Source organism: Osmerus eperlanus, chromosome 20 (genome assembly GCF_963692335.1).
Source record: "Osmerus eperlanus chromosome 20, fOsmEpe2.1, whole genome shotgun sequence".
NCBI classification, from domain to species: domain Eukaryota; kingdom Metazoa; phylum Chordata; class Actinopteri; order Osmeriformes; family Osmeridae; genus Osmerus; species Osmerus eperlanus.
The window spans coordinates 4,235,978-4,257,644 of NC_085037.1; the positions used below are offsets into that span (position 1 = coordinate 4,235,978).

The window sequence follows — 21,667 nt, forward strand, 5'->3', positions numbered from 1 at the left end:
TATCTGTAAAAAATACAGTGCATTTCATGGTAAAAAAAACGGTTATTTTTTACAGTGCAGCCAACACCAGACATCCAGATTACCATACTGGTGAATGTTGCAGATCACACAAGAACTGTCTCTACAGTGTCTCTACAGAATGGGTAGTTCATTGGTAGAACATTTGACTGCAAATCAAGAGGTTGCAGGTCCGAATCCCCGCAGTACTGTACTTTGGACAAAAGCACGAGGCCTATTGTTATGTTAGACTATTAGTCTGACAGTCGTTGCTCATCAGGATCTGAAGCAGACACAGGTTACAGGCACATGTAGAACATAAACATAAACATTATCACAGAAAACATTGTCAAATGTGTGATTTGGTTTGACAGTGAGAGACTTTCTTTTCGTTTTGTAGCTGTAATATTTTTTCATTACTAAAAACAAAACAAAAAAAACAAATCTAACCTGTTAAATAAAATGATTTCACCAAACAAAATCATTAAAATTCCGGAAGAAGTTACAGATGTTATTGATAGGGAGTCAGGTGGCTGAGCGGTTAGGGAATCGGGCTAGTAGTCTGAAGGTTGCCAGTTCGATTCCCGGCTGTGTCAAATGATATTGTGTCATTGGGCAAGGCACTTCACCCTACTTGCCTCGGGGGGAATGTCCCTGTACTTACTGTAAGTCGCTCTGGATAAGAGCGTCTAAATGTAAAATGTAAATGATCCACCCATCATGAACCACCCAGTGTAAAATGACCAAACTGACGGTTGGGAGACAGTTCCACACAGCCTATAGAAAAAAGGCAGTTATTATAGTTGGCTGTTGGTGCATTTTCAAATAAACTACTACACATCGTTAATAAGCTTGAACCTCTGGCAACGTGAACGCCAATGTAATGCATGCAGCATTAGAAAAGAAATATCGTCTGTTCCATTGCCTCCCATTGGATGACAGCGGCGTTCCTGCATAGTTGCAAGAGGCGCATCGCAACAACCTGCAGAGCTAGTTTGGACGCAAGCATCCGGAGCAGTAATCGTATGAGTGGAGCATTTACCGTTCTCTATCTTCATTTTGGGAACTTCTAATAAGATAGCATACTGGAAAATGGATTGTTCCGAAGAAGTACAGTCGCTCTCGGATGAAGCCAGCACTCCAATTGAATTAAAGAAAGGAATGTCCATTTTTCTTGATGTAAGTATCTGCATATGCTTAAAATTATATTTCGTGGCTCTATTTCACTGATTCAAAGGGAGAAAAATACAGTTTTTAAGTGTAAGTGGACTGTTTTACCATGCTTATCTCGGTGTTATGGTTTTATAATAATAACAGTGCCAATTTCGACATAACCTGTTTGATTTAAAGCTTTGTTTCAGAACATAGGATACTGCATCTGTGATTAACAAATGTTTATTTCATCTTCATCGTAATTGTTTATTTAGTTTGCCATTGGAGTGCTTAAGTGCTCACATAAATCCAGCTGCGTGCATGTATCCCGGTTGTAAAAGTGAATTGATTTGACATGGTTGACATTAATTTATGCTTCTTGTTAACGTTCTGTGATGGTCTAACTGCCTGACCATGAATTTGACTGTACCTCTTACTCATTTACAGTTTTCTCAAAGCTGTTGGCACTCCTTTTTAATAAACAACTTAAAGGGCTTGGAAACCAGAACCTTAAGTTATATTCAGCATCTTTTGTCATTTTACATTAAACGACGAATATCAAACTAGATCAATCTAGGCTATAGACTATTGACGGATGCATCAGTCTGGCAACCCTGGATCCATATCTAATATAATAATAAGAATAATAATCCAGGGACTGTGTGTGTGTGATTTATTTGTGAGCTCATGTCTGTCTGTCTGTGGCTCTATTATCTCATTATATGATTGAAATGCTGCAGGTGAAGCCTATTGCTCATGACCCAAGAACGTGTATGGGATGAGAGGTTTGCGACATATAAATAGCCTAGGCTATTGGACTATTCGTTGAAAACACAGCAACAAGATTCCCAGTTCCTAAATAGCGAAAAGTCTGAAATTCAAACACTTTTCTAATTAAACTATAGGTGACGATTGGCTGGGCGATGAAGCTATGATTCACTCAAACGGGCACTGCACTTTAACACGCAATCTGAATTGCATGCATCCTGCTTTACCACCCCGGCACTGGCCAATTTAAAGCAATTTATGGGCTATATTAAAATTAAGTAACCTTCTGCCACTCCACTTGATGGTTGGTTGAGGATAAGGTTCTGCCATCCATTGTTATGGACCTTGTTCTCTGTCTGAGCGGGAGATAGCCTAATCACCTTTCTCCTGTCACAGAGGATGAAAGAACACATGCAACAGCATCCTTTTGCTACATGAAAAGTCGCATCGACATGAAAAGCTTTGGGGCGGCGACGGTATGACAAGCAACAGTTTATCCCTGGGGATAACCGGGGGAGCGCGTTCACTCCGTCATTTTCTTACAGTCCCCGTACTGCTCAAACTGCAGCAAGTAGGCCTAGGCTTGCTGCCTGTTTTTGTACCGTAATGCCACTTTTAAGGAGGTAGATATTAGGTATTTATATTGAACTATTATGGAAAGTTGCGTCTTAACACTTTACCAAACGTGTTATACCACTTTAACCCTAAGCCTATGTGGTGTTCAGGTCTCTGGGAACTTGGAAGTGAATCATTCTAAATGTTGGTTGTCGGCTCCACTGGACCAGGGGGTGATAAAAGTGGGTGTGTAAGTGAAAAAAGAAAAAAATGAAACAAAAAGGTTTGCAGTGTGCCTTCATTCAGTCCTGTTCTTCCCTGAACCTGCTGTTTCAACATACCACCAATAACATGTCTGTCTCCCTGCCTGTCAGAATGTCTCCTGCTTTTGTTAAACTATTCCCTTTATAGTGTGTGAAACTACAAAATGTATAGCGTGCCGGCACAATTTTTGTACAATACATTATTTTGATGTATCAAATGTACTATTTTCCAACATTCTACCCTAGCCAGGTGCAAACTGGGGGTTAGCTTTCCAAAATCTTTATGGTGCAATTCCCATAGAGTACTTCTAATCTTAACGTATCTCCTACCTGATTGCATCTCAAATCAAGCAAGCTATAGCGAGAAACACTGAAGTTCACGACCCACAGATTAGGGTTAATATGATTTTTGAACTTTTCTTGTGAGATGAAAATCAATGTTTGGGGATTAGGTCCTGGCCAAAAGAGATGGAAAAGAGTTGGAGAAAAACGATATTTCAAAGCTAGTGTGGTCATCGCCATTCTCTCTTTCAACTCTCCAGTTTGCAGAAACAGCAGCATCAATAATTTACAGCTGGTGTGTCTAGCGAGAGTTCAATGACATAGATATGTACACACACATGCACAGACACTCAACACACACACAAATAAATAAACATATTTTGACAATATGAGATATTGCTTGACTCCTCTCCTCTCATTTCAGATTTTAAGAAGAGCGGATAAAAATGGTGAGAATGACACGCACGCACTGTGTGGCTTCTCTCCCATACATGCTGTGTATCACTTCTACTTCATTACGATATTGCATCAGGGGCATCATTTCGAACACATGTATATTCTCAATGAAATTCGGAACATAGCTCTCTGATGATGCTGTGTTAGTTGTCATGGAAACAACAGTCAGCCCGTGCTCCTTATACCCAAATGACAGCAGATGTATCAATAGGCGACCTTTAGACAAAAGGTGGAACACAAACACGTTAATTATAGTAAGTATTGGGGAAAAGATTCTGTAGGATGATATGTCCAAAGTTCCCTAAAAAACTAATTCTTTACTGGCACGATGGTCCTTCAAAATGTTCTTTTTATGTTTCAGATATGTTTTTATAATATCCGACAGTCAGGGCTGTTGAAAGATCATTACACAGACTCACATTCAGACATGCCTTCTGGAGGTTCTAGACTTCTCCCGAGAAATGACTCAATACACAGAAAGCCCTGCTCCTCTACCTCCCAAGACTAAAATCAAAGCATAATTTGTGCACAGTTGTGCCTACTATCTTTTTCTTTTTAATGAATTCATAAATATAGCGGGGAGCAATGAAATCAACTTAATGGCTAGTGTAATGATGGAGAGTGGATGGTAGTGGAAGGTATCTTCCAACCTCTCCATGAGTCAGTGTTTCTCTGATGTTGTGATTGGTTAATGGTACGGGCAGAATGTGGAAGAAAAATCAGTGTGGCCCCCACTTAGGTTGATGTATCAACATAGTCATCATTTCAAACATAACCTCAAGAGCCCAGCGTCTAGACATAGTTTACTTTTGGAGTGGCAAGTACGAAAAACTGGAAAACATCCTCCAGCATAGTTTTTCTTAATCTCTTTAAATCAAACTTCCCAGTGATGTTAAAAGGCAGCGGTAATTTAAAGCGAAATGCAATGCAATGGCTGAATAGTCATTTTGTCAACATTTGGAATAGGGCTTCTCAATACATGACATTGAATTGTATTGACATCACATCAATCATACGCTACAAAGGTACAGTTGGGTTGTCTGCTACCATTCATAACACTCTGCTCTCTTCAGATGATGGAAAGCTGTCCTTTGAAGAGTTCAAAGCCTACTTCTCGGACGGCGTTCTGACTGTCGACGAGCTTCAGCAGCTCTTCCACACCATAGACACCCACAACACAGAGTAAGTTCTTGAACTATACTTAGCAATGTTGTCAACGCTTCCTCCCTGTGCCTTGTAGTCACCAGACACCACTCAGCACACTGATGCGTGCCCCCTAGGAGCTGTTTCTCCTAAAGCAGCCTGTCTGGTGCTACCGTCGTTATGCAGATGTGGTTCGGCAATCTGTTCTCGTCTGATGAGTATAACCTTCCCTGAGACTCTAGGAAACCTCAAATACGTTCAACTTCAGATACATGCAAAACACATTCAAATACATCCTTTGTGGTGTAAGTAATTAAGGGGCATCTGGTTTACATTTTCACGTAATCATGTAGAAGATGAATTTATACAAAGCGATGTACAAATAGGTCATATAGCAAGTGCAGAGGACCACTCAGTTCAGAATGAGTGCAGAATGACCCAGTTCTATGCAATAGTTCCCATAATTTAATTTTACTGGGTCAACAAAATAACAAATATGCCCAAAGTATATAAGGGTTTTCAAATTAGATGACTCCTATCAAGACTGTGTGGTCAGATCAGTGATCAGAACAGTTTTTACTGATTTTACATCCGCAGAGTTATGAGACCTCTGGATTAAAAGGAACATTCTTAATTCCCTTTCTGGTTTGGGCTAGCATGAGGTTGTTCCATGCCTCTGCAGGGCTAGCTCACTAGGTTGGCACTATCTTGGGATGTTCAGTCCAAGCTTTGTGCAGCTTTTTTCCTCACAAAAGCCACTTCACCGAAGATTGTGTCATGACAGGGGAGCGGTGAATAACGTCCCTCTAGCATGACACAGCACAATCTCTGCAAACTCTGGGAACACCCGTCAAAGCAATCTCTATCAGTCTGTCAGCTTGTCACAATAGGACATTTTAGAACCTTACAATTGGTCTGTGTGGCTGGAGAGTGTGTAGGCCTACACACTAAGTGTATTTGTGTGTGTGTCTGTGTGAGCTGAAGTTGGTTGGCAATCCACATCACTGATATTCATTGATTTCTCCTGTCGTGAAGCGCTTTGATTTCCAGTCAGCACAGTCTTCCTCGTTTCCATAGCAGCATGGCCTTAGCAGATCCATTAAACATCATCAACAATTATTTAATAAACACTAGAGTGGCTGTAGAATATGGATGTGTCAAAATGCATCACCCAAATGGAATCTCGACCCTCAGAAACCTTTATTTGCAGCGTTGTAAAATATAAACCTTTCTCTCGGTTTAGCTAGCTTTAATTGGTGAGATCAACTTGAATTCTATAAAAGCCCATTGCTTCTGAAAATGTTCAGATCCTGCTGGTAATAAGCACAAACACAGGAATCCTATTTATGTGTTCCAAAAGGCCATCTTTAGTAGCTCCATTAAGTCCAATATGAATCGTGGAATTTAAATCCGGTACTTGGCAATTGTTTGAAGTCAATTATAGTATTTATCTCCACAGTGGTGACCCTGGCTGGCAAGTTATTCTTGCGCTCAAATACATACACACAGACACACAGTAGTACAAATACAAGCACAAATATACACCTATATCTGAAAATTCCGTAGTCCACAGTTATTTCACCATTACTGACGTGTCCTTGGACTGTTTGCTCCAGTCATGTTATTAGTTTCCTGTCTCTTGGCCAATTTGGTCATTCCTTCAGACAACCCAAAGCCTCAAGTTCTTATTAAAATAAAAACAGTCACGTCAGGTTCAGTCACCCAAACTAACACCTGAGGCAGAATCCAACATCATTTGCACAAACGTCCACAGATTATGTCACTACTCTCTGTTTAGTACATTAATTTTTTTTGTAATAAATAACACATTTGTAATTTGTTGTTGTTGTGTAAGTGTAATGAGCTGTACAGTTCCAATTTAATAGTGTCATATTTTGGTTTGCAGTAACGTGGACACGGATGAGCTCTGTGGTAAGTAATGATGTCGGATCTTTCTCTTTATGAGTCTCTGCACAACATGGCCGTGAAATATTCCAAACACCTTGGATATCTTGGATTTCTTACACCCTCATAGTCAAAGGGGTTCTATGGATTCGAGCACCATTTGACAATTCCCCTACAATGCCTTTGTGTGGGATGAAATTCTCGTGTCAAAGTCCACAAGCTCAGCCTGAATCCCCCGGGGGGTCCAGCAGAGGTGTCACACATAGTGTTTCAGTGGCAAGTCTATAAATAGATGCACAAGAAACACCTAAGGCCTTTGTCAGGATCTTTTAATTCCTCACAAAGGATTGTGTGTGTCTTTTGAAGAATACTTCTCTCAGCACCTTGGCGAATATGAAAATGTCTTGGCTGCCCTGGAGGACCTGAATACTTCCATATTGAAGGCCATGGACAAGACTAAGAAGGTAAGCATGTTCTTTCAAAATTGAAATACCGTATGAAATACCAACATTGAAATGTGTTAAAGATTGTAAACAACATTTTAGGATGTTAAGCATTGCAGGGTTCTTTATAGGATTCCAACAAGAAACTAGAAGTGTGTGTTTGTGGCTATGTGTGCATACGTACGTGTGTGTGCATGCTCGTCTCTCTTTGGGTGTGTGTCATGTGTGGTGTGTGTCTGTATGTGTGTGTGTGTGTGTCGTGTGTGTGTCTGTATGTGTGCGTGTGTGTCTATGTATGACTCTGATCTCTCTAATGACTTAGATCAGAGCTTAGTAGTCTGACCCTGTTCACACGCATCAATCAGAAGCTTCTCCGCTAATCCCCCAGGTGTCCTGGACTTTTAGTTGGAGTGTTAGATCTTTCATGTACTGTGTCAGATTAGACCAGACCCCCTAATGGACAGGAGATGAGGGGGAGAGAGGAAGGGGGAATGGAGCGGGAGTGGGAGAGAAAAGACCGGAGGAAGAGGTCAGCCAACGCTGGACCTGGTCGCGAGTCTCCCGGTCCTGTCCTACATCTATAAAGTTGAATAATGGATTTTGGTGTTTTAAAAACCCATCGACACTGTATGACTATGTTTAGCCTGTGTTCTGCTCCTCTCTCCCACCAACCGTCTCTGGAGGAGGGGATCCCTCTCTGAATTGCTCCTCCCAAGGTTTCTTCCATTTTTTTTTCTCCTGTTGAGAGTTTTTTGGGAGTTTTTCCTTGTCTTCCTTGAGGGTTTAGGTTGGTTGAGGGGCAGTTCTATGGGCATATGTGAAGCCCTCTGTGACATGCTTGCGTGTAAAAAGGGCTATACAAATAAATTTGATTTGATGAGGAAGACAGAAGGGAGGGGAGCGAGAAAAGGGGAAATAACTGAGCGAGAGACGGAATAATTGCAGGAAAAGGGAGAGGTGGATAACGGGTAGGAAGATCAGAGGTGGAGGTAGAGGAACTTGGAGTATGAAAGGTATGGGGAAGAAGATGTCGAATGTTGCAGTGAAATGGGAGGATAAGCAGATGGAAAGTCAAATGGAGAGGGAAGAGAGGAGAACGAGGAGAGACAAGGACGTGGGGGAGGGAAGGAAGGAGAGTACGACAAGGAGTAGGTGGAAAGGAGGAGACGGCACAGAATAAGGAGGAGGAAGCTGAAGGAAGCAGAAGGAAGCTGAAGGAAGCAGAAGGAAGCTGAAGGTAGAAGAAAGGCAGAGGAAAGAGAAACGGACAGAGGAAAAGCTGCAGAAGGGAAAAGAAGAAGAGAGCTACAGGATAAGCTAACAGAATGTAACAGGTGAATGCATGAAAGCAGCATACGATCTCAGGATAGATGACAGAAGTAACTACAGAGAAGGCAAGGGAAAGGCGTGATGGGGCGTGATCTTTTTCTACATTAACCATAGGGTTCACCCACAACTTCAGTTCACAGCTTGACTAATAGACTGTGGATACTAAAAAATATTTCATGATGATACATTCTCATTTCTTGTATTGTTGAAGAGCAGTGGGTGGCATTTTTTAGACCAATATCTGCCATCTTCATGCAAGACCCTGTGGATGAATTTTGTTACTGCGCCAGCGTTTGAATTACACCCTATAAAGAGAAAAAAGGAAATTGCCTCATCAGGAAGGTACTTTCTAATGAGAGTATTCAGTATTCCAGAGAAAGAGAGAGACAGCGAATGAGATGTGTGTGTTTGTGAGTTGGTCTTCAATTGACCATGTCCATTCAAAAATAAATCATTTATTTCCCTTCAAGTGCTATTAAGTTGTAAGTCAACCCCCAAGAGACTGACAGACTTCGAAAGCATGCCTCAATCAATTTTCACTAATGTATTCAGCATCCAATCAAAACACTGCTTATTATTCAATGTTCTGCCTTTGACAATACAAATAACTCAATCTTGGGGAGATGGGACGTGAGAGAGAACGAAACACAATTTGAATGGAGAAATTGCTGAGCCTCTCACAAAACCAATCAAAACCGAAAGAGGCAACGAGCTTGAATCACATGACACCCCCTCAAGAAGTGAAAAGTGAGCTTGTCAAACACTGAAGCTTCTGAGGCCCCGAAAGAATACAAATTATAAACTTGACATCACCCTTCCACCCACCCTTTCCTTGATTCAGAGTGTGTCTCAATATCCTTTGACACACATACACCTTCACTATAACACTAGAATGAGTCACCCACAGAACGGAAAGTTTTCGACAAGGCTAATGTTTTCATCTTTAATAGCAGCTATCGCCCTTATGTGGAGGTGTGGAGTGAAGGCTGGATTAGTCATCACTTACCCTCTGTTTTGTTTGTTAGAGTCGAGCCCAGTGTGTGTGTGTGCGTGTGGGAGGGGGGCGCGGGATATCTGTGTGTGCGTGTGTACCCCGGCGTGTGTTCTTTTCTCTACACTACCCACCTGTTACAAGGTAACAAAGGCAAGATCCTGTGAGTTCATCAAAAAGGAAAACAAAAGCCATATTCCCTAACCACTTAAAAAATAGTAGCGTGTTATGATGGCGGAGTAGAAAAGTCAAGGTGTGTGTAGGAGAGGAGACGAGCCATGACTAGACTTGTAAAAGCCATGGCCTTCATGCCTGACCTCCCCTGCTTTCATGGTTCATGTGCCCATGATTCATCTGGTCATGTGTTAATAAGATTGACCGCGCATTACTGTAGGTCAACCAATATAAGAAAGTCAGGGGGGAGGGGCAACACGTGGTAGAATGTTAGATTGTTATGTCTCACTGACGTCTTTCTCCGTTGTCATGGTGACCGTTGCTTTATGTTTGTTTAGATGTTAGCCAGTTATTCCACTGCTGCATTGAATTAAATTGAAACCTATTATATTAAAAAGACACCACCTCTTTAAGGAGACTATTCTTATGGGTAGTCCCGTAACAGGCAATGCCTTCTATGCTTTATATAACCCTGCTCATGCAGTGTTTCTTCCTGGTCTACATAAAGACTGGCAAAGCGTCCTTCGGATAGAAAGGAGCTGGTGAATGCCTGGGTTCTAATGAAGGCTACTGGGAGCAGGAAAAGCTGGTGGGAGAGAGACAAGCTCCCTTGGCAGCTTGTCGCCTTTTCGCAATATAATTAGCATGTTTGCGCGTGTGTGTGTGTATGTGTGTGAATGTGTTTGTGTCTTTGTATACTAATGCACATGTAGTGTCTGTGTCTGTATTACTACATGTATATGCTTGTACGTTCGTTCACTTTGCTTACTACCACCATTAGAGCCAGATGTGGCTTGTACCATGTTTAATATCAAACCCCCCCTTTGTTTGTGGAGTGTACCAACAGATTTGACAGCAGGTGTGTTATGCAAATGCAATTACAGGCGTGTCTTGTTAGCAAAGGAAGTTTCCATTATGTCCTGCACTCTAGTGAGCCTCTGCACTCACCTGAGCTTAGCGAAACTCCAAAAGTCATTACATTTGAATTTACCTTCTGGGTACTGCCTGTCATGGTGTTGTGGTATCCGAAAATGAACATCTGATTTACGCTGACAACAAACTGGGCTGCTGAAATCCCAAGTGTACTGGAAAGGGTTTGCCAGTTGCAGGTGTTGTCCATCGAGGAAGCAAGGCCTGGCTGCAAATTGCCGGCCACTCTGTACAGTGTACGTTACGCTTGTTTAGAGGTGTATTTACCTGTGTCCTAAAATGTGCCAGGTGTATTGCTCAGTGATGCATTGTCAACTATGAAGTGATTGGATGAGTGGTTCAGTACCATGTTGTGCTGCACTAAGCAATGGAGCCATGGATCTGGCGAGAAAGAAAGGTATGTGTTTTTGTTGCCATCGAGTGCTGCACTAGCAGTCACCCCCAACGGGCACCGCAGTGGGCACTGACTGCACTACTGACTGGACCGGGCACAGCTGTAGGAAAAAAAATTGTAATATAATTTAGTATTCACTTTTTTTCTTAAATACCCTACTCCAACTTTTTCAACTACTTTACCTCCCTTTCCTTCCCATTATCTGTCTCTTTTGCCCTCCCAGTTTTTGTTTATACTACCCTCCCTCCCTCCCTCCCTCCCTCCCTCCCTCCCTCCCTCCCTCCCTCCCTCCCTCCCTACACCCTTCCTGTCCTGGCTGTCTGATTAAAAGAAAGTAAACTGCATGGTTTTTCAGGGAGTGTGGGCCAAGGGGGCCCACACATGGATACAGATTTGGTGAAGAAAGCTGGGTACGTGTTCGAGTCTGTCGCTCCGTCAGATGAGGTCACGACAGTAACTGTCTTCATCTTCTGCTTCCTCTTCCCCCTTTTTCTTTGTCAAAACCATCTTCTTCTTCCTCCCTGCTCCTGTTCCTCACTGACAGGACTACCAGGAAGCCACCCACCTGGAGCAGTTTGTGACCCGTTTCCTGTTGAAAGAGACCACCAATCAGCTCCACTCGCTGCAGAGCTCCCTGGAGTGCGCCATGGAGACCACGGCTGAACAGACGCGTCAGGAAAGGCAGGTGGAGGGATGTCCCGGGGGCTGGAAACCTTTCTACTAGCAGGCACAAATCATGGAGCCTCATTTTGGTGTTTTAATGGTTGCAGCGCATGCTCTCTTTCACACACACGCACACACACGCACAAACGCACACACACACACACACACACACACACACACACATACACACAAAATACCACCTGCTTTATAATAGGTTTACCAGAGACATACACATTTGCAGGCTCCATCTCTGGATCTGTGTGTGATCCAACAGTGGGTTGTTGATTGCACACCGGGACTCAATCCAAGCCAAGCTCTCTCTGTGGAGCCTATTTGAGGGAACTGGTCTGACACGCTGTAGGAAATACAACGGTTCTCATTTCAGCGTTTATTGTCACCATTATAGACAAAACCGGCAGTATCACACTCACTCCAGTTCAAGAACGTGTAGGCTGTAGTGGCTGGGAGGTGATTTAGCATTCAGAGATTTGTTCCATTGTCTCTTAGCAAGTATGCGGTTTGATTAGCTACAGCTTCAGTCTCCAGCACACGTCCCTCTCCAGAGGACTGATATAATTAAAGCTGTGCATGGGTGTGTGTTTCTGTGCGTAGTGTGGGCGTGTGTGTGCGTGTGTGTGTGTGTGTGTGGGGGGGGGGATGTCAGACCTGGAAAAAGTTGCTGCGAACAGCAGGAGTTCCCTCCTCAACAGCAGGAGCTAGCTGCTCAAGTGTCTTCAGAGCGGGGACATCGCTCTGGAAGATCTTTTTCCGTTCCGCCACCTGGATGATTGCATTCCGCCCCAGACTTGAGCGGATGAGGAGTTCCAGGCATCTGTCTGTCCACCCCCTCTGTCTCCTTATATGGGCTGACGGAACTCTGCGAGTCACCTCGCTGTGCACCACATCACTTAACACAGGAGCTGGGTCATCCTCACAGCTGCGGAGGTCATGCGGAGGTGTGCTCCGTGTGTTCCAAGGCACCATGTCTTCGTCCTCAGATGTCCATTTATGTTCATGAACAGAAAAGTAAATATAGGAAATATATATAGGTCATGGCAATACATAGGAAATTGGAAATAAAAACAGAAAAGCGGAGAAAAGGCAAACCAGCAAGTGCGTTAGTTAGGCCATATGTGGGTTGTCCAGTAGTCTTGAGGCCTGTGGGTAGAATCTCTGGTGTCTGTTAAGTCCTAACACTCCTACATTTTTCTTTTCAATTTACAGTCAGCAAGTATGCAATTATGTGCTTGGTAAGGACAAAGGAAGATATCAATAGGGGTATTTATAGTCACAAGCAAGGCTTGCTTTACTCTTTTAGCCAGGGTATTTTTTGTTATTTGCAGAATTTGTAAGATTGTGTTTGGTGACATGTGACCCATGCTGTGGGTCATTAGAGGACCTGAAGGACTTGCACTCTTTCTAGTGTCATGTCACACCAGGGCTGTAGCCTCCATGTTGACAGCTTTTACCAAGTCCGCAGAGGCTATTGATGGGGCTGGGTGACTGCCCTCTGGGCCAAAGAGACCCTCTCCTCTCTTCTCCTCTCCCCCTTCCGCTCTCCTCTCCCCCTGACTCATCTCTCCCCCCTCTCACATCCCCTCACAAGTCATTTCAGAGTGTGAGTCCCAGTCCCAGTCCGGTTCCCAGAGCCCCAGAGTAGAACAGCCTGTTCTCACAGACTGCCCTGTCTAACAGCCCTCTAGGATCCCCCCATGGTCTATGTGCTATGTCATTCTCGTGAATGCCAAAGCATGGCCTGGAGTCTAACACCATCCAAATGGAACAAAATTGATTTTTTAGGACCGTTCTTGTACCTATATTTTTATTCAACCTGTGTTTATTCTGGTACAAAAACATATTTTTTCAAGTGAGACTTTCCTCTGAAAATCCTTGGTTTTAGTAGTCCCCATGAGCAGCAAAAGACAGAAGACAAACAGTTCTTTTATATCGTTACTTCCCCCAAAAAATGAAAATTGTGAATTGTACAACACTGCAACATGGACAATATTTGTGTCGTTATCACACAAAATACATAACTTATTAGTAAATAAATGAATAAATTAAGTATTTGAAAGTACTTTGCTATCACTCAAAATGGACTTTGAACCACATTTGATCGGTCACAGTTAGAGCTTAAAGGACCCTTAGGCCTCATAATGATCAATCAAGGAAGCAAGATGACAGTATTTGAAAATAGTAATTGACCATGTCAGGTGTTCCTACCACAGTAGGAGTGCTCGGGATAACCACTGGGCTGCATCTCGCTGGTGAGGAAAGCAGCTGACGTCTGAGATCAAATTGAAACAGCACAGGGCAATTTGTTATTCTGTCTGATGTTGTTGGCTGCAGATGTGTGCCCCCCCCCCACACCACTCACGCCACCACCACCAGATAAAGTGATGGAGTTCAACTCTATGCCAGAATGACATTTTGAGACCCTGGACTATTCCTGGTTGATCAATGATTGTATTAGCCAACTGTCAGTCATTTGGCTAAACAAGTATGAATGTTGTAATAAGAATAAGAATAACAACAATGTATCATTTACATGAACACAAATATTGCACTGAATTGTATCCATCCCTGTATTGCACAAATCTCCATATCGACTTTGGTAAGATCATTGCCAAACATGCTATGGCAATTATGCACCTGTAGAGATAAGAAAATGTGATGTGGTTGACAAATAACATGAATCAATCATGTAAAATATGAATTCAATTTCTTTGAATACGTTTGTTTAAAATGATGTCCATGAGGACTGAAGTGTGTCAAATAACATTCCCTGATCTAAAATTGTCATCACGACCAATCACCTGTTTCAATGCGATAGGGAAGGAGTGTATGGAGAATCATGCAAAAGAAATGTACTGCTTAGTCACCCCAGAATACCTGCTGTCACTCCAAAGAAACACTCATAATATTTATATATCGCGCTCTGCGCTAGTGGCATTTAATATTCAATAATTATTTACGTAATTTTGTCACCCGTGCTTTGGTATTATTTGCCTTTGTTTGACTATGATTCAATTCGAGAGAGAAACAGAGAAGTGGTTGAACAGCATAGAAACACACCGGTCAGGATTCAAACTCAGGTTTCTATGAGGCTGGGTTGACAATGACACTGACTTCAGCCTAGACAAAGGCACCCTAATGATTGCCTTTATGGCATTGCCTCTGATTTCTATTTTGTCATGTCATGTTGGCATGACATAATGCCAGTAATGACTGCGGGTGACCATTGGGGTCATCACAACCGATCACTCTCCCCACTCTCACGATCGCCTACTAGACACTACAGGACAAGACTGTATAGAAAGATTGTCTTTAGTCTACCTCCTCCTATGTCATCTTCCATGCTGACCTAATACTAATAACGACCCTATAGACTACTGTTAATGACTTGTATTTAATATCTAAAACACTACAGTTCTTCCTACAGAAAAGCCTGTGGGTCCATATTCTGAGCCACGACTTGTCTTGATAAGAACCGAGCTAAGTGGCGCTCCTTCTCTCACCATAGCAGACGGGCCAAGCCTAGTTAGCTTGACGGGCGATAGCAGGCAGACCTCAGCAGCTAGTATAGCAGCTAGTATAGCGGCTAGCGACATCATCAACCTTCCTAGTGACTCATCGTCGCTCCAGCTTTAATTGGAGAAGCTCTGCCAGGGGAAGACGGCAGGGAGACGGACCCTCCAATCAGAGCGCGCGGCCGCGGGTGTCAGTCTCGGCCGTGTGAAGAAGGGGGGATGAGGGGCCAAAGAGCATTCGGATGATGCAGAGTCCGTTTTGTGTATTCATAGCTACATTTCCTGGTCAAAGAGACTTATTTGAGTGCTTGTCCTGAATAACACACCCACATAGTATACATATGTGTAGATGTGACACAGACATGCTCAAAATCAATCCAATAACGACAGCAGCGCACACGCACATACTCCGTTCCCTTTTATTTATCGGTGCCTATTTGTAGCGTCAACCCAGATACGCATTTTTGTCATTTAACACCAACTGAGAAGGGTCCAGGAATAGAACAGTTGCAGTCTAGAACAGACAGCATGAGTTATCGACCTGATTTCTAGCATACTGTGTATGTGGTGGGTGGCAGGAAAGGGAGCTGTGAAAAGTGAGGGGTCGAGCTTGGATCCCCTTACCTGCGGAGTGTGTGTGTGTTTGTGTGTATTTTCCCTTCTGTTTATATAGGATAAATATGAAGACAGAGTCATATTCACGTGGATAAGAGGTTGTGTGTGGGTGTGTGAGACAGAGAGAGAGACAGCGACAGACTGTCTCTGTTTTAATTGAAACAGATATTTTCTGCATTCACATGTCAACATTAGTGATATGTGTGTGTGTGTGTGTGTGTGTGCGTTTCCAGACAAGGTCCAATGAAGCCAGAGGTGTTGACGATCCAGTGGTCTGGCAGGCGTTCCAATCGAAGACTTCAAAGGAATAACAGCCTATCACCCAACAACCCTCTCCTCAGCCTGGTCAACTCAGGTGGCTATTTTTAGAGCAAACCACCCCAAAACACACCCCTCAGAAAGGCCACACACACACACACACTGTCGATGTCATGCATGCATTTCGATGACTTGGGCGAAATAGACTGGTGAAGTTGCACTTTGGATGTGCATTCCTACTTTTTTGAATTTTTGAGTTTTAAAATCGTTTCCTGGATATTAAATGTTTGCCTTTCCCAATAGTACATGCAGGTATGTGCAGTAAATAATGTAACAATCTATAATATATATACTTTTAAACATTGAATGATCTCAACCATCACTGTCACCTTCTCAGCCTCAATAGCACACCTCCACTGGGGACTGGCTCAAGGCAATACATGCACAGCCTATAGGCACTGACTGAATTTCAAACCATCACACCTAGTATTACGTTTTTACGGTTGAGTTTAGAAGCATCATCACCATGCTTCTACAAAAGAAATTAAGTGAAACAAATCCAATTTATACATTAAATGTATAAATATATCTTCTTCAGGTCTTGCACCAGTGTGCGTGGGTAAGTCAAGGCCAAATGTTCATGAACCTTCACAAACCTAATCTCTGTTCCAGGTGTGTATGATGAGGATAATCAATGGATGACACAGGTCAATAGACTGCAGAAGCTTATCGACCGTCTCGAAAAGAAGGTAAATCGTTAATTGATTGTTTCATCAACCCAAGAAAGCAAAGAGTTCACCTCTTTTCGCGTAAAAGGACTCACGTCCGTCAGCATGTATCGATACCTAGCGTTCCCTCGCTTACTCTACCTCTATCCTCCCTCTTTTTTTCATTCCATTCCTCATCCCTCGCTCCATCAGGATCACTCTTTTTCTATCCCTTAGCCATCTGGTCGAGGCTGTCTCAAATCTTTTTTCATTAACTATCATAGACACATGAGAGACTCAAGAGTCTACAAATATTGAAGTATCCTCACACACGCGCGTGTTCGCACGCGTCTCCCTGTAATGCTGAAAACCCTTGTTGTTCCCAGGAGCTTCGTCTGGAGCCTGTGGAAGAGGAGGTCTTGGGGAGCAGCACCAAATCAGTAAATTATCTACAATCATCTATTATTATCTACAGTTTCTACTCTCCTCCTCTACGCCCCATCTCCCCTCCCTCCCTCCCTCCCTCCCTCCCTCCCTCCCTCCCTCCCTCCCTCCCTCCCTCCCTCCCTCCCTCCCTCCCTCCCTCCCGTCGCCATTTTTCTCCCCCCAGTGGGAATCGACAAGAGAGACACCACATTCACAATCTGTTGTCAAGGAAACAGCGGGGCTGAAACTTGGTCTTTAAGTTCGTTTTTTTCCCCCTCCCTTTTTCGCCTTTCTCACGTTATGTCAGGGGAGCAGCCTTGGTGGTCATTTATACAGTTATCCAGATATACTCTGAATGTCCAGGCAACGAGTTTATGCTAGCAAAGACAGAAGGCTGTGTGTGTGGGTGTGTGAATTGTGTGTGTGTAACTGTGTGTGTGTAACTGTTAGCAGAGCTCCAAGGCCCCCTGTGGAAGTGTACAGTAAACACAGCAGTGTGAGAGGCGCTACACTATCAGTGCCTCATTATGTGTGTGTGTGTGTGGGGGTGTGTGTGTGTGTGTGTGTGAAAGACACACACGTGAGAGATCTAGTGTAAAGTGTGTGCTTGAATGCCTTTTACAGCAACCACAGACAGATGGTTGTCTGCAGCAAAACTCAACATCACTTCAACTTATTAATAGACTCAGACTCAACCGAATTCACCATGAACCGTTCATTTAGCAGACTCAAGGGAACAACATAGCTCATTTATCTTCTCTAATGTAAATGTTCGTTCGTTCGTTATCTGCCGCTTGTCCGGGGGTCGGGTCGCGGGGGCAGCAACCTAAGCAGGGAGGCCCAGACTTCCCTCTCCCCGGCCACTTCCACCAGCTCTTCCTGGGGGACCCCGAGGCGTTCCCAGGCCAGCCGAGAGACATAGTCCCTCCAGCGTGTCCTGGGTCTTCCCCGGGGCCTCTTCCCAGTGGGACGTGCCCAGAACACCTCACCAGGGAGGCGTCCAGGAGGCATCCTGATCAGATGCCCGAGCCACCTCAACTGGCCCCTCTCGACGTGGAGGAGCAGCGGTTCTACTCTGAGCCCCTCCCGGATGACCGAGCTTCTCACCCTATCTCTAAGGGAGAGCCCGGACACCCTGCGGAGAAAACTCATTTTGTCCGCTTGTATTCGCGATGTCGTTCTAATGTAAATGTTTTGTTACATATTAGTTGTTTTTCAAAGCGTGTATGTGTTTTCATTCATCAGATGAATATCCATATGAATAATGTTCCCCATATCTAATGATCTGAGAGGTTATTGGAGTGAGACAACACACACGTTACTGTCTGCAGTCATACATGCATCTTTCTGTTTGGTAGTATTGTGTCAGTGGACGCGTGTGTGCGTCAGCGTGTGTGTGTGGTGGCGTGACTGAGTGTGTTCACCATGTGAGCCCTGGTGGGAGAGTCCTCGGGGGAATCGTATCAATCAGCCACTCCGCCGACTCAGAGGTCGCTACTGGCCAAAGGGCGGGAGCTTTCACTTCCTGTACCCATCAGCCCTTGTAAGTTTCTGTAAAAAAAAAACCTCAGCGACAACAGGATGTGAAGAATAGCTTTGGCTATTATTAACCTTGTGCTTGTTTACATTGTTCGTACCTTTGCCTTGCGGGGCCACGGAAGCAGAACGTTTCACAACTGGTTTCCTTCACTGGCCCAGTTGCACTGCTTCTCATTTGGATGCTAAGTGGGTCTACATCCCAGGATAGGAATATGTTCACCCACAACTTTTGGCACGCACCTTTGAGCACATTGCACAAAGCAGGGTGAAATAGGAATTCAGCCAGCCTTGAAATGCGCTGACAATGTCCAAATGCCCTCAGTCCATCATGACTTGACACTTGCCTCTCTTTTTTTTCTCTATCTCACTCTCTCTGTCTCACTTTTTATACCTGCCTCTTTTTCCCCCCTCCCTCTGCTTCCTTCACTCCCTCTCCCTCTGTCACCTGCCCCGCCCCTGCCCGCCCAGCACATCCTGATCGTCCAGAGGCAGCTGTCGGTGCTGGAGGAGGACCTGGAGGAGTTCCGCCTGGCACTCAGACAGTACATGCAGTGTGCTTGTGCCCAGACCGGCTGCCTACAGTCAGTCACTTTACTGTGGTCTCCCCCTATCTCCCCCCTGGTCAATTTATAGATAGGTAGTGTCTGTAGCTTCGTTCTGTTTTTGCTAAGAGAAGAAGTTAGAATCAAGGAGTGACTGTTAGGAACCCCGTAACCCTTAGAAGTAAGAAGAAGAAAATCTTGATGAGTTAGCGTAGGCTTGTGTCGATTCTGCTTTTGTTTTAACTAACATCCTGAACTGACCCCCACAGCAGGACATAAAAACAACGATCTTTGTCTCTCAGAGTCAGCATGGCCTACACAGGATCATTATACACATGTCTGTACAGATTCTCAAAACTGCCAGTGAGTTCAGTTGGTTTTCAATTAACAGCTAGACTTAACACAAAACTCTTTTGTTTTTAATGGAGCTTGAGAGAAAAACAAAACAAAAAGGCATGTTGACAACCAACATTCTTCTGGCAAAGCCAAACGAGAGTAATTAAAACCCAAACAAGCTGGTTAATAAAACGTCACGTTGCTAATTACATAATTAATAATTTCTTGTAAAGTTTTCTCTGTTTTGCTCTCGGCAGTGTCGCAGTGCAGCGGCTCGCGAATGAGTCACGCTTCATCCTCTATGAATTCTGGGAGCACAACAACGTTTGGAAGAAGTAAGTTGGCGTTGGCGTGCACCCGTGCCCAGCGTCGACACTAATGCTAACACGAGATGACATGTTTGAACATCTGTAGCGCATCGTCATTGCACAAGGTCAGAAGTCACATGCCCTGCGTCCCAAACTGCATACTTTCCACTTTACTTCAAGTACATACTGCTGCTGCCCTTAAGAAATAAGTACTGTTGCATACGGTTATGCATACTGCAATCTACTTCATCATGAAATTAGTATGGGTATTGGAAGACACCCCATATGGCTTTTTGTTGATTTGCATCTACTGTGTGGGAGAAGGAAGCCATGTTTGAAGTTGGACAAGAGTTGGAATAACAACAGTAACTGTAAACAGACAGATGTTTTCTACCTTTAATGGAGCAGTGCATTTTGTATGTGACAGGAGCAGGTTGGTTTGAAATTGATGTTAAACAAGTTTTTTAATTTGACCCAAATGTGACCTATCCCACACTGATGCAGATTCAAAGACAAGGGTTCATTAGATGTAAAAAAAAATATGGACATAAATATCATGAACAATGACAAGCCTTGCGATTATGTTTGTGCTCAGTCACCTACAGACCAACTACAGTAAGACCTTCCAGAGGGGCAACGTGGACTTCCTGGAGACCCCCGAAATGATGACCACCATGCTGGTTCCTGGTAGGCACTCTCATCCAACTTAACTTCTGTTCCATTCTCATTCCAGCCTCATTCTCCCCTCCCATCGAAATCCACTAGTTATGTCTGATTTTCTCATTTCGTAGTGATGTCATTAGTCTACTCAGTTCTTCTTACTCGAGTTAGTGATGTGAAATTCTCATCTTTCATCATAAGAAATTAGTCTTGCCCTTTCACCCTAATTAAAAACAAACTAATCCCTGTGTCTCAACAGCCAACAGTCCATAGCTATCTTGGTGTTGGCAAGTATCTTACAGAGACGTATCATGCACTATGATCATAAAAACTGTTAGCGATAACCTGTACCATATGTCCCCTAATCATAATCCATTGATCTTGTCTCATTCTCTCCACTCCTCTAATCGTAATGAATTCTTCCTCTCTGATTATCCTGTTCAAGATCCCAGCTGGCATCTTGCTGTAATTAAATGTTTTCTAAGAAGCAAAGTCGGGCTTCATAGTAGATGTGCTGATGGTAGAGTGGTGTTCAATCATGGATTGATCAAGTACATCGTTTATGTGTTGCCGTCCCTTCCTACTTCCTCTCAGCTTCCTGGTGGGTCCTGAACAACAACTGAAAATGGCCAACCTTCCAGATGTGGGCAGCCATGATCGACCTTATCTCCTAGTCAGGAAATCTCCATGTTCCTTCATTCTTAGTGTCGTAGTGGTCGTGTTTGCAATCCTATGTGTTTCGACGTTTCTAAAGCAATGACCTCATTGGAACCAGCTCATTGGCAATCTGACGAATGACATCATCACTGTGTTGACATATGACATAATCAGCAGTGGATCAGCCATTTCGTAGCGGATGTATGAGCCAGACTTACAGTGTGTGTGTGTGCGTGTGCGTGTATGAGTTAGCGTTTGAGTTGAGTGTATGATAGAGACATGTCATATTATTGTGTAGCAGGTGTTGGGAGGATAAACTAAGTCTATCTTTGTGAAGATTTTACCTGTTGTATTTGATGTGTATAAAACTGTAGTTGAGATATGTCAGTCTAAAATAAAGATAGGTTGTTGTCTGTCATCTCTTATTTAACTACTCTTGATTTGAAATATATCTAGATAGACAGTAGTTGAGTTGCTTTGTGGAATGTCGGAGACCAAAGGAAATCTGTAATGTTACAAAACAGCTCAAACACTGCCTTCTAGTGGCTGTTGATTTGAAGTACAACATCCAACCTCCATTTAAATCGACATCAACAGCAATCATGTCCCAAACCAACACTTTATAAAACGAGTCAGGATGTGGC

At 43.5% G+C, this 21,667-nt stretch overlaps 1 protein-coding gene across 1 annotated transcript; it reads left to right on the forward strand.

Annotated features, from left to right (window-relative positions):
* The first annotated feature begins 961 nt into the window (after positions 1-961).
* Positions 962-21,439, forward strand: necab1 (N-terminal EF-hand calcium binding protein 1). Its single transcript, XM_062487331.1, has 13 exons — positions 962-1,176; positions 3,442-3,466; positions 4,547-4,655; positions 6,523-6,548; positions 6,888-6,985; positions 11,327-11,463; positions 15,824-15,945; positions 16,521-16,597; positions 16,942-16,995; positions 18,989-19,101; positions 19,656-19,733; positions 20,302-20,393; positions 20,961-21,439. Exons 1-13 carry the CDS (start codon positions 1,090-1,092, stop codon positions 20,987-20,989), a joined length of 1,047 nt encoding a protein of 348 aa, XP_062343315.1. The 5' UTR covers positions 962-1,089; the 3' UTR covers positions 20,990-21,439.
* The last annotated feature ends 228 nt before the right edge of the window (positions 21,440-21,667 follow it).

Coding starts and splice junctions, on each gene's coding strand:
- necab1 (XM_062487331.1), top strand. CDS start 1,090: ATGGATTGTTCCGAAGAAGTACAGTCGCTCTCGGATGAAGCCAGCACT. Junction 6,986..11,326: donor CCATGGACAAGACTAAGAAG/GTAAGCATGTTC, acceptor CCTCACTGACAG/GACTACCAGGAAGCCACCCA. Junction 19,102..19,655: donor GCCCAGACCGGCTGCCTACA/GTCAGTCACTTT, acceptor TGCTCTCGGCAG/TGTCGCAGTGCAGCGGCTCG.